This window comes from Hylobates moloch, unplaced genomic scaffold (assembly GCF_009828535.3).
Source record: "Hylobates moloch isolate HMO894 unplaced genomic scaffold, HMol_V3 SCAFFOLD_13, whole genome shotgun sequence".
NCBI lineage: Eukaryota > Metazoa > Chordata > Mammalia > Primates > Hylobatidae > Hylobates > Hylobates moloch.
This window is the reverse complement of record NW_026652288.1, coordinates 52408589-52420983: the sequence shown is the minus strand read 5'-3', so window position 1 is coordinate 52420983 and position 12395 is coordinate 52408589. Positions and strand designations below refer to the sequence as shown.

At 53.2% G+C, this 12395-nt stretch overlaps 1 protein-coding gene across 1 annotated transcript; it reads right to left on the bottom strand.

The window, feature by feature from the left end:
* Positions 1 to 6265: 6265 nt before the first annotated feature.
* LOC116481050 (keratin, type II cuticular Hb1) lies at positions 6266 to 11900 on the bottom strand. Its single transcript, XM_032173680.2, has 9 exons — positions 11463 to 11900; positions 10449 to 10657; positions 9571 to 9631; positions 8718 to 8813; positions 8341 to 8505; positions 7953 to 8078; positions 7459 to 7679; positions 7145 to 7176; positions 6266 to 6846 (listed from the first exon to the last, which is right to left on the bottom strand). The coding sequence occupies exons 1-9, from the start codon at positions 11829 to 11831 to the stop codon at positions 6608 to 6610; spliced, it is 1518 nt and encodes a 505-aa protein (XP_032029571.1). The 5' UTR covers positions 11832 to 11900; the 3' UTR covers positions 6266 to 6607.
* Between the last annotated feature and the right edge of the window lie 495 nt (positions 11901 to 12395).

The window sequence follows — 12395 nt, the reverse complement described above, 5'->3', positions numbered from 1 at the left end:
CCAGGAAGCAACCTCCTCCCCTCCTGGTGTGAGGGTCTATGTGACTTAAGTGTATGGTGATTCGATATTATAGAACCAGAGTCTTTAGGATGGGAAGCCCGGAGTCCGTGGGGAAAGCGAGAGAAAGGGTTCATTCATGCAGAAGGGTCTAGCCTGGGGCCCATAGCTTCTGGGCAGCAGAGCTGAGAATTCCACTCTCCATCCATCCATTCACTCTACACATACTTACTGAATGGCCTCACAGTGCTTGGTGCAGGGGACAGGATGGTGAGGAAGACACTCTAGGATTCCTGGAGATGAGGTTCTGGGTAGGGAGGTGGGCCACAGATGAGGAAACCGAGCAGAAACAGAAAAGGGTGGGATGGGGATTGGGCCAGTGCCTTCTATCACCCTGATGGGGCATTTGAGGACAGGTGGCCCTTGCAGATCGGGGCTGGAGAGATATGAACACAATTGGGTGGCCTAAACCTGGGTTCTGGTTTAACACAATTGGGCCACCCAGTTGTGTTAATATGATCTGGTGGCGGGCAGAGGAACAACGCACTATGGTAGAGGAAATCGTGGGCTGTGAAATCAGACGGAGGCTCCAGCTCTGTCTCTACATCAGATCCAGGGTGTAAGTTGGTCTGAGTTTTTACAAGGCATTGGACTTTGGAGGTCGGAAGATAGATCAGTCTGGGGAGTGGGGTGGCTAAGATAAAGGCTGGATTTCTGAGTTCTTTCCCTGCCACACAGGCCCAAGAGAAGCTTCTGTACAGTGAGCCCACATTCCTTTCTATTGCATGAAATTACATCATCAATGCAACAATAGTTTCTGCTTTCTATGTCCCTGGGTGGGGCTAAAGTGCGTCATTGGCCAGAGGCTTGGGCTTTACTTTTTAAGGCACTCTAGTGCCAGAGTGTCTGCTGTGTTCTTCTGGGTGCCTGCCCAGAGGACAGGTATCCAAAAGGCCCTCTTCTTGTGTAAACAGAAAAGTCTCATGCAAGAGGAGTGGCACTGAAACTTGGCTAGCAGGCTGCCACCCTCCTGAGGGGTAGGGGGCATGGCCCCACTGGGCTCATACATCAGCCCTGGTTGATAAATACTGACCTGCTAACACTCGCAAATGCAAATAAGCTGCCTGAAGAGTCTTTCAAGATTCTTTAGTCCAGCTCTGTGCTCCTTGCATTTTGCTAGGGGATAATGAGATTCTCTGCTATTCAAGGCCAATTTTCTCCAGCTCCTGCTATGATGATCATGTCAACAAGGGAACTTCGTGGGAATTGTAGGCAGGATCTAAGTTATATTCTGCAACCTGCGTCACTCAGGACTGGTTGCTCACATTTTCCCTTTTCAAATACTGAACCCGGACTTGCCTGATGTCAATCCAGAAGATCCCCAGGGCTTTGGGGTCAGATTTGAGTTTCTTCCTGGGCCAGGGCCATGTGGGTCACAAGCAATGTTTGTGGTTTGGAGACTAATTCCTTGAGAGGCTCCCCTGGCCATGGGCCACATTCCAGGCTGGGGTGGGAGGAAACTGCCCAGTGCATTTATGGAGAGTCATTTCCCCAGCCCATTTATAAGCTTTGTGAGTCGGGGTGGCTTCTGAAGGGAGGAGGGCTGTCCTCAGTTCACTCATTGCTTCTCAGCAGAAGGGCACCATAAGGTGTGAGTCCTCTGTTGGCTCTCCATGCCTGCCTCACACTCCATTGTATTTAAACATGTCAGATGCTAACTTGGCTGTGGCCATGTCTCTATCTGAGCCCCTGGAGGGCAGTGAAGGTCTCATCCATCCCCAGGGTCTGCCACAGAGTAGATGTGATGGGGTTGAGGCTGCATGGTCCTGGTTGGTGTGTCCTGTCCTGAGATGTATTGGGCCCTGTTTTTGACCATTGGCATGTGGCATTCTGCATAACCCCTTGGAAGTCTCTCGTGGAGCCTAAATGCAGTCCTTCCTGCTGTGATTTCAGCTGCAAGAGATCAACCAGACCAGCCTGGAGTAAGGAAGGAAGGGCTTTGATCCTGTTCCCAGTTTTGTTCTTACCTTGACCAAATTCTTCACCTGTTTCTGGGCCTCAGTCCTGCCCTCCTCTAGATCTAAATTGTGAAGATTCATTTTTTTCTTCTTCTTTAATTTTAAATTCATTTTTGTAGTGATGAAGTCTTGCTCTATCACCCAGGCTAGAGTGCAGTGGCAGGATTATAGCTCACTGCAGCCTCAACCTCCTGGGCTGAAGTGATCCTCCTGCCTCAACCTCCTCAGTAGCTGGGACTACAGGCACTGCTAATTTAAAAAAAAGTTTTGTAGAGATGGGGTCTCACCATATTGCCCAGGCTGGTCTCAAACTCTTGGCCTCAAGCAATCCTCCTGCCTCAGCCTCCCAAAGTGCTGGGATTACAGGTGTGAGCCACTGTGCTTGGCTTTTTTTTCCCTTATTTTCTTCCCTACTTAGTCCCTCTGAGCCAAAGGTTAGCTGCAAAATAGAATAGTAACTATCAGAGGGTTGTTTGAGAAAAGATATTGCTGCATGTAAAGTGCTTAAAGCATAGGAAGTTATATAACTATTATTTCACTTACTGGAATTCTTTAGAAGATTTTTGAGCCCTCTGCAACAATTTTTTTTTTTTTTTTGAGACAGAGTCTCGCTCTGTCGCCCAGGCTGGAGTGCGGTAGCGCGATCTTGGCTCACTGCAAGCTCCGCCTCCCGGGTTCACACCATTCTTCCGCCTCAGCCTCCTAAATAGCTGGGACTACAGTCGCCCGCCACCATGACAGGCTAATTTTGTTTTTGTATTTTTAGTAGAGACGAGATTTCACCGTGTTAGCCAAGATGGTCTCGATCTCCTGACCTCGTGATCTGCCTGCCTCAGCCTCCCAAAGTGCTGGGATTACAGGCATGAGCCACCACACCCGGCCAAGTTTTGAGCCCCTTTAAAGAAAGCTCTACAAAGTCCAAAGGTGGCTGAACTCCATCTGCCCCACCTGGAGTGAGAGTGACCGTAGGGCAGGAGGAATAAGTAGGCAAGCCTAGGGGTTAGAGCAAGGGATCCTTAGCCAGGGGGCACCTCCCTAGTATGACCCCCAGCAGCATCTGCCCATCACTACTCCCACTTTAGCCCCATTCCACATCGGTGACCCCTACCTCACCAGCTCATATGGGTCTACCCATGTACCCACACTGCACTCACATCCACACATACCCACAAACCTCCCATTTTCAGCACATAGATGCACACATGTCCACATGTATAATCACACATTTAGAAATCCTCGCCACCTCTCTCACACACACGTTTCCACACAGGTGCCTGGAATGTGCATGTACCTGGATGCAATCATATTGCTCCACTCACAGTTACCTCTAGGCATTGAGCAATGCAGAATGAATATACAGACAACATGCGCATACACCGCACAGTTGCATGAAACCTGGACTCCCCATTTCCCTCTAGCCCCTAATCCTGTCCCACCTCTCCCAAAGAATAACAGAGTTGGCCAGGCGCGGTGGCTCACGCCTGTAATCCCAGCACTTTGGGAAGCTGAGGTGGGCGGATCACAAGGTCAGGAGTTTGAGACCAGCCTGGCCAATAAGGTGAAACTCCGTCACTACCAAAAATACAAAAATTAGCCCAGCGTGGTGGCGGGCACCTGTAGTCCCAGCTACTTGGGAGGCTGAGGCTGGAGAATTGCTTGAACTCGGGAGGTGGAGGTTGCAGTGAGCTGAGCCTGCACCACTGCAGTCCAGCCTGGGCAACAGGGCGAAACTCTGTCACACACACACCCAAAAAAAAAAAAAAAAAAGAAGAATAGAGCTTTAAATTGGTAAGGGATGTTAGCAGCCACCTAATCCAAGCATTTTTTTTTTTTTTTTGAGACAGAGTCTTGCTCTTGTTGCCCAGGCTGGAATGCAATGGCGCCATCTTGGCTCACTACAACCTCTGCCTCCCAGGTTCAAGCAATTCTCCTGTCTCAGCCTCCCTAGTAGCTAGAATTACAGGCACGTACCACCACACCTGGCTAATTTTTTGTATTTTCAGTAGAGATGGTGTTTCTTCCTATTGGTTAGGCTGGTCTCAAACTCCTGACGTCAGGTGATCTGCCCGCCTCGGCCTCCCAAAGTGCCGGGATTACAGGCGCGAGCCACTGCACCCAGCCCCTAACATTGTATTTCATTAGCAGATACACTAAGGCCCAGAGAGGGGAGGTGACTTGCTAAAGGTCACACAATGAGATGTTCCATTTTCTTCACCATTCTGCACCCGGGGCATTATTTGTTTGATTCCTTCCCACCTTGCTCATCTGTCTGAGCCTGTGCAGGAATGGGAACCTAGAGGGAGGTGAGGGTTGTGGGGCCGGAGTAGGAAGGAAGAGAGGGTCAGAGCTAGAGGGAGGGTGAGGGAGTGAAATATGGCAGGTCACTAAGGCCCAGCTAGGCTGAAGTTGGGAGAGGTGAGAAGTGCATCAGGACTGGAGTTGTAGTTGGCTTCTGAACTAGGGAGGGATGGAGCTGGTGCTTGAGTCTCAGGTCTGGACTCCTGACAGGGGCTGCTGCTGCTTCTTCTTGTTTTGTTATTTTTTTGAAACAGGGTCTTGCTGTGTCACCCACGCTGGAGGCAGTGGTGCAAACATGGCTCACTGTGCAGCTTCAACCTCCTGGGCTCAAGCTGTCCTGCTTCAGCCCCCTAAGTAGCTGGGACTATAGGTGCACACCACGTCGCCCAGCTAAATGTTTTTATATTTTATAGAGATAGAGTCTCACTGTATTGTCCGGGCTGATCTCTAACTCTGGGGCTCAAGCAGTCTTTTCACCTTGGCTTCCTAAAGTGTTGGGATTATAGGTGTGAGCCACTGCACCTGGCCTAGGGCTAGCTTCTGAGCCGTGTGATGTCACAGCACAGAGGGCTGGTTGGAATGATTGATCACAAATTCTGGAACTTTCCAGGCTTGTGTCCTGCTCAGAATTCCATCAGGGGTGGCTGAGAGACCTTGGTTTGATTCTAGCTTTTACAAGAGACTTTGTTCTTTTCAATCCGCTCACTTCTGGTCTCTTAATATTATTCTTAATCATTTCTAGTGCCCAGAAGGGTAGGGGTGGGGGACTCCCATTTCTGCTGTATTTTCTGGGCCTTGGACTGGAAGTTTAGAGATTCACTCTGGCTTAAAGATGTACGTTCAGGGAGTCACCTTGGTCCATAGTGGGGCTGAGCTGTCATCTTCCCCTTTCCCTACCTTGTCAGTGTCAAGTTAATACTTCCAGGCATGAAGGAGCTGAATGGCCCTGGTAACCACGGAGATTTCTCTCTGTACTTGCAATCTCTGATCACAGATATAAATGTAATAAGAGGTTGGCCATAAGAGGCCCTGATCCCTAGAGGGACTTCTACTTTACATTCTGCAAACGAATAACACTAATGATAAAAAATAGAGTGATAATTTTGTGGCATGCACCATCTAAGCCTTTTACATATATGAAATCCTTTAACTCATCAACTTATGAGGTGGTTGCCCTTTCTGTCATCCTCATTTTCGAGGTGTGGCAACAGGCACAGAGAGGGTAAATACATTGCCCAACCCACTCACCTAGGAAGGACCAGGGCCCAGCTTGGGGCCCAGGCAGTCTGGCTGGAGTCCGTGTCCCCCCTCTATGCCACATCATCTTGCTATGTGCTGTTTTCTGTCTTTAAGGAAAATGTATCAGCTGTGGCAGGTCTCCAAAACTCCAGAGTGACGCCATTTAAAAAAAAAAAAGAAAGCCAACATCAAAGGCTTTTTGAAACTTTAAATCATATTCATGTATTCACCCCTTAAAGAATTCCAATAAGTTACTCAGGCATGAGTCTTCCCTACCAAAGCAGTGGGTGATGTTGCCTCAAGCTTTGAGTGATTGGTGAATCTGATTTTCATGATCCATCAGTTTACAGATATGCATGAGATGTTTTCTGGGAGACAGCTGCAGTTTAGAGAAATGAGCACTAGTGACACACACAGGGCTTAAACGCCAGATGAACCAACCAACTAAGTGGGGGACCCTGCCCCAATTATTGAGTGCCTCTGAGTTCTGGCTTCTTCATCTGCAAGGTGTATCATTAGGGTTCTGTGGATAAAGTTACATCAAATAGGGGCCTAGCACAACCCTTGGCTAAATCTGAACCTTCTGTGAGGCGAGGGATAGAAAACTGTACTGGAGACCCTTGGCTTGGCCTTTTGCTGCTCCATGTGACTTTGGGGACCCTCCCTAACCCTGAACCTTAAGGAGGGTAATAGAGACACAGACAAGACCCAGGTTGGCTACATTAATTTATTGAAACACAGATCAAGAGCAGAGGAGGAAGGGGAGAGGCAGGAAGGCAGTGGCCATGGGCAAGGTTCTGGTCCTGGCCCTTCCTGCTCCTGAGGCCTCTTCCTATGGGTGCCAGGGGACTTCTTTCTAGGGTAGCCTTTCCCATTGTGGGGTGGCAGAGCCCAGAAGTGGGGGATCACACAGAGAAATGCGAGGCCAGGAGTGGGAGGTGTCTTTCAAAGTGCAGGAGAAGTAGCTGAGCACTTGCTCCAGGCGCCTGGACGGAACGGGCCAAGCAAGGCAGGGCAGGAAAGATGCCTGGGGCCTGGGACTTGAGTTGGGGTGCCTAACATTTCCGGCAGCTGCTGCCGCAAGATCCCACACCCAAGGAGCTGATACCACAGGAGCCCACGCCGCAGGAACCCCCTCCGCAGGTGGTGTTCAATTGGCCGCAGGGTGCACACAGGCCGGTGCTCACCGCGACGTTCCCGTTGCACGGAGCGCTGCAGACACTGCCAGTCACTGGCCGGGAGCCTGACACGCAGAGGTCCCCACACACGACCCCGCCCCGGGAGCTGCTGACACCTGTGAACCCCGAAGGCTGAGTCAAAATTCTGAAGGGCAAGCCATCCTGCCTTCCCGACCACCGCCCCTGCCCAAGACCTGAGCTCTGGTATGAAAAGCCAGAAGCATCTTTAGTGGATAATTCTAGGTCCATCTAGTCCAAGAGCTGGGGTCTTTTGGATGTCTAACCCCAAATCCCTCCTGTTGTGATGCCAGCCCACTCTTTTATATTCAATCTCAGTGACACTCCTTTTTCCAAACTCTGCCCTCCATCACAGGGAGTTAGTAAATCTGTCCACACTGGACCCCAAATACTCACAGACATTCACAGCCCCAACGCCTTCACATAGCCTGAGGGCAAAAGAGAAAAAGGCAACATTAGTGACTGCCCCAGAGTGGCTGATAAAGCTCCCCAGTTCATAGGGTAGGGTCCACAACTGGTCAATTAAGAACAGAGTCTGAGGGAACAGCTTGCCTCAGACAAACTCACACACCAGCACTCCCCACACCGGAAGTGAATAATAATAATTTTGTTTTCCCCCAGAGCCCTGGCCATTGCTCAGCCAAGGCCAAGGGTAGGCTTGTGCCAGGGATGGGGAAGGGTGGTTCTGGGCCACGCTTGGTTGGACCCACCTCTGCTCCTCGCCCTCCAGCAGGCGCCTGTAGGTGGCGATCTCGATGTCCAGGCCCAGCTTGGAGTTCATCACCTCCTGGTACTCCCTGATCAGGCAGGCCATGTCCTGCTTGGCCTTCTGCAGGGCGCCCTCCAGCTCAGCCAGCTTGCAGCGGGCATCGCTGAGGGCCGCCTCACCCTGCTGCTCAGACTGCGCTACCGCGGCCTCCAGCTTGGAGTTCTGAAGAGAACAGAAAGAACAAAGTAGATTAGAGTCCCTGGGTCTCTCTGATGCTCATCCAAATGAGACCACACTCCCCACCAAGCTGGGAGCACCCCAGAACAGAGCCTCTTGCCTTTATCGCCTGGGACTCATTGAGAGACCACGACCAGGGACTCTACATGGACAAAGGGGCTGGAGAATGAATGCTGAGATCCAGGTAGGGCACACATAGGCTGTGTGACAATGGTTAGGCCCTCGGTCTCTCTGACCTTGGGCACAGATGCGCCATACCTGGCACTTGGCATTCTCCACCTCGGCCGTCAGCCTCTGGATCATGCGGTTCAGCTCGTTGATCTCCTCCTTGGTGCGGCGCAGGGTCTCCCCGTGCCTGATCACCGTGGCCTTCATCTCCTCACACTGGGGGAAGTAGAGATGCTCGTAAGGTTCAGGGTGGGACTTCCCATCCATTCAGGACACCACAGATGATTTTGTAGGTTGTACAGTGCTCAGCCTGTGCAGCCACACATGGCAGTCCTGCCCTGCCACCCCAACCTCAGGTTGGCAGCCATCTTTTCTCAACCCTAGGGACCAGCATCCCCAGAAAAGGAAGCCTATTTAATAGATACCTCACATCCCTCCCACTGCCATGTCTAGCAGGCAGGCGTCCTGTGCCACTCACCTTGCTGCGGTACCAGGACTCGGCCTCGGCCCGGCTGCGGGTGACAATGTCGTCATACTGTGCCTTAATCTCGGCGACGATGCAGTCCATGTTCAGGTCCCGGCTGTTGTCCAGCTTGACAACCACGGAGGTGTCTGAGATGTGGGATTGGAGAACGCGGATCTCCTGCAGGAGGTGAGGGCAGTGACTTTAGTTGAGAAGACAGCCCCACCCACCATGTCCTGATTCCATCTCCTCAGGCTTTCTCTGGTCCCCAGCCCTGCCCCCTCACACAGCCTCAGGGACTGCAACCTCTACCCACATCCTGTCCAACACTCCCACCCCCAACTCTCCTCTCTGCTGGCTTCCAGGTCTCTGCCTGGCCCCTGAGCCCGCACCTCCTCATACAGCTGCCTCAGGAAGTCGATCTCCTGGATCAGGGCCTCCACGTTGGCCTCCAGGTCTGACTTGCGGAGGTAGGCGCAGTCCACATCCTGGAAAGGTGGGGAGTGTTGGAACTCAGAGGACCCTGGTGATCCAGCCCCCAGACTCCTCTCTCTGCCCATCCATTCCATGTAGCCAGGGGAAAGCAGACCCTGGTATCCCATTCCCATGCTTCTCCTCCCCTTCTGCCCTTCCTGGGATGAGCTGGCATCCTCTGCCCCTCTGATGACAAACCCTGTTTGCCTTGGCCATGCCTTACCAGCCTTTCACCCCTCCTTTCCCTCCTGTCTCTCCCTTCTCTCGTCTCCTGCTCCAGGAAGCCTGCTCAGACTGACCCCCCAGCTCTCACACCGTGACCCTTTCCTGTCCCCCAGTAGTGCTCCAAGAGCCCAGTGGCTGCTCCTGGTTCTTCTCCATCCTCCCTTAGACCCTGGGCTTGTGTCTCTGCCTCAACGTCAGACTCCCCAGAATGCTAGACAGACTGCACTGTCTCTCAGCAGAGAGATTGTATCTGCTATGGCTCCAGGGGCCTCAGCAACAGACCACAACCTCTGGAGCAGAGCAGGACACACAGGACAGTGCAGCCATCCCCTTGCCCAAGGTAGGTGTTGGTGGATATTCCCAGGTCATTGCCCTTTGTCAAGGTCCTGGATGCTCCATCCAATGACTTGCACCTGGGCAGTCCTAGCTTGCTGTGGAAAGGTCATTGTGCCCCAAACTGAGGTTGAGACCCCCTGTGTGTCCCCAGGAAGAATCTGTCATTCTGAGATCCCACAGATCTGTGCTTCTCAATCCTGTGTCACTTGCCTTCTTCAGAGCCACAAACTCGTTCTCAGCTGTTGCTCTCAGAGAAACCTCCTCCTCATACCTGACACAGAGCAGAGAGCAGAGAGGAGAGGTCAGGGCAGGGCAGGTCTCTGCAGAGCCACTATCACATCACACTTCATCACAGCCGTTGAGACAGTACTAGAAACACCTCCACACAGCCCTGGCCTGGCAGCCTAGCTGAGTCCTTTCTGATTGGATGTGGGGTGTGTCTGGGATTCTCTCTCCACTTTGAACTAGGGAGGGAGAGTGCTCATCTGGGACCTCCCAGTCCTGTTCCCAAAGGGGCTCTGAGGTCCCCCAGGAGGCAAATAGGACTCAGCCCCCAGCCCCATCCTGGGAGTAAACAGCATGGCCTCCCAGGGACTGTAGCCCCAGCCTCCCTTCACTGGTATCAATCCCAGCTCAGGTATGGGGCCTCCTGGACCCGCAGACCCTCAGGACTTAGAACCCAAGGCAGTGGGACACCCAGAGCCCAAGACCTGTCACTCGTGACAGACCCTGGGCTCACATCTCACAGGCACTACACATCTGAAAGGGCAGGTATAGGGGCTGAGGGTCAGGAGAGAAAGCCTCGACCCTGCAGAGGCTTCCTCCCCACCGAGCGCAGGGGAGAGCTGCTGGGTGATGTGGCTCAAGGAAGAGAAGGCTGAGGTGGGACAGAGACAGGTCATGGGAGTCACAGCCCTCCTCTTACACAGGTATCTGGGCAAAGATTCCACAAAGGAAAAGACCCCGCCACCCTCGGTCAATCTAATGGTCATGGCCACTCACCCTACCTGGGAGTTCTTATTGTCTAATCCGGTGTATTTAACCTAAACCCCATTCCTGTGCCCAGCGTCCCTCATGCCCGCACTCACTTCTTCTTGTAGCCCTCCAGCACCTCCTGCACATGGTTAAGCTCTGAGGCCAGCCTCCCGCTGTCAGCCTCCACGCACTCAGCCTCCCGCCGCAGAGTCTCGATGTAGCCCTCAAACAGGGGCTCCAGGTTGCTCTGGCAACACTGGCGGTTCTGGTAGAACTGCAGCTTTGTCTCCAGCAGCTTGTTCTGCTGCTCCAGGAAGCGTACCTGCCATTGGGGGTGGGAAGGAGGGGCAGATGGTTTCTGGTGCCCCAAAGCCAGCTCTGGGGGCTTGTGAGGGAGGTGCTTTAATGGGAACCCCCAAATCTGGAGCTTATCTGAGATTGAGTAGAGGTGGGCAGTGGGAGACAGAGGTTCTGGATTTCCTGGTCATGATCTGTGTCTAGATTTTCCACTCAGGAATGGAGCAAAGGCTGGCGGGGTGTCAGTGCCTGCTCTCTGCGGAATTGAGTGACCCCAAGCAGATGAACACAAGTGGAGGCTCAGCCCCTCACTATGAAGCCAGGTGAGGCAGCATCTCTCACAGGCAGAGTACTCAGGTTCAGATCACAGATGGGATTTCTGGGGATGGTGCCAGGAAGAGGGTGTCACAGGCCATCTGGAAGGGAGCTCAGCTGTCCCAGCCCTTCCCCTGTGTCATCTGGAAGTCAGTGCACCCTACTCTGTCACCCTGGGGCTGCCCAAACCCCTCTGAGTTCAGCAGCAGCGGTCACATGCCCCCCACCCCCAAATCCCTGATGTCTAGCTTGTGCCCCAGAGCAGCCTGGCCACACTTTTCCTTCACAAGCTCCCCCTATCTGAACTGTCAGCTGAGTCTGCATCTTGAGTGCATGTGTGTGTATGTGTATGTATGTGTATGTGCATGTGTCTGTCCATCTGTCTGTGTGCCTCTCCCATCAGACTGGGATCTCAGGCAGGCAGAGGTCTTTGTGCCTCTGACTCCATCCTCAGTGCCCAGCCCTGGCTGTGTAGGTGGTGGGGGTTCAGGAAGGGTGTGATCCAGGACACCCACCTTGTCGATGAAGGCCGCGAACCTGCTGTTGAGGGACTTGATCTGCTCCTTCTCCTCCTGCTTCACACACTGCGCGTTGGGGTCGATCTCCAGGTTGAGGGGCGTGAGGAGGCTCTCGTTGACCGACACGGTGGTGATGCATGGGGGGCTGGGCCCGCACACGCCCCCGGAGCGGTAGCCGAAGCTGCGTCCACAGGAGCCGGCCCGGAAGCCCCCGCATACGCTGTGGCTGCCGAAGCCCCCGGTGAGGCCACGGTAGCAGGAGATGCCACGGTAGGGGGCGGCGGTGATGCAGCAGCGGCCGGGCCGGGGCCCGCAGGCCGAGATGCAGCTGAAGGCGCGGCCACCAAATCCTGATCCGCAGGTCATGATGCTCCTGGACGTTTGGGTTGCAGAGGACAGGATAGGGGACCTGGAGTCCTGATGGAAACTCCAATGTGCTCCTCAGGGCACCACAGCCCTATTTATGTGCAGATTCTGAAGGGGCTTGGCTGTGAAGACGGTGTTGGGGCAATTTGTTCTTTATGGGCTTGGGTGGTTAGCGGGGTCCAATGCCTCTCCAGAATGTGATTTAATGGGGGAGTGGCCTGCACCCTCTTCTTTGTAAAAGATGTCAGCCTTGGGCTCTGGGGGAGTCAGCATGTTTCATCTTCAAAGTGTCTTGTCAGCAGGGCATTCCTTCATCTGCAGGCACTGGGGAGGGAAGGGGAAGGCAGAGGAGAGGAGGAGGAGGAGGAGAGCCTGGCGAGGGGAAGAGAAGAGAGGACAGGTGCTAGGAGAAACTGGGAGGAGGAGACCTATGTGTTAAGTGTGATGTGGGGAGAGGGGTTTCAGGAAAGGCTGAGGCATCAATAAATACCATCTCTCATTTCCATCCCAGCTGTGGCTAAAGTGCTCCTGAAACACAAATCTGGATTTCCCCATCTCCAGATT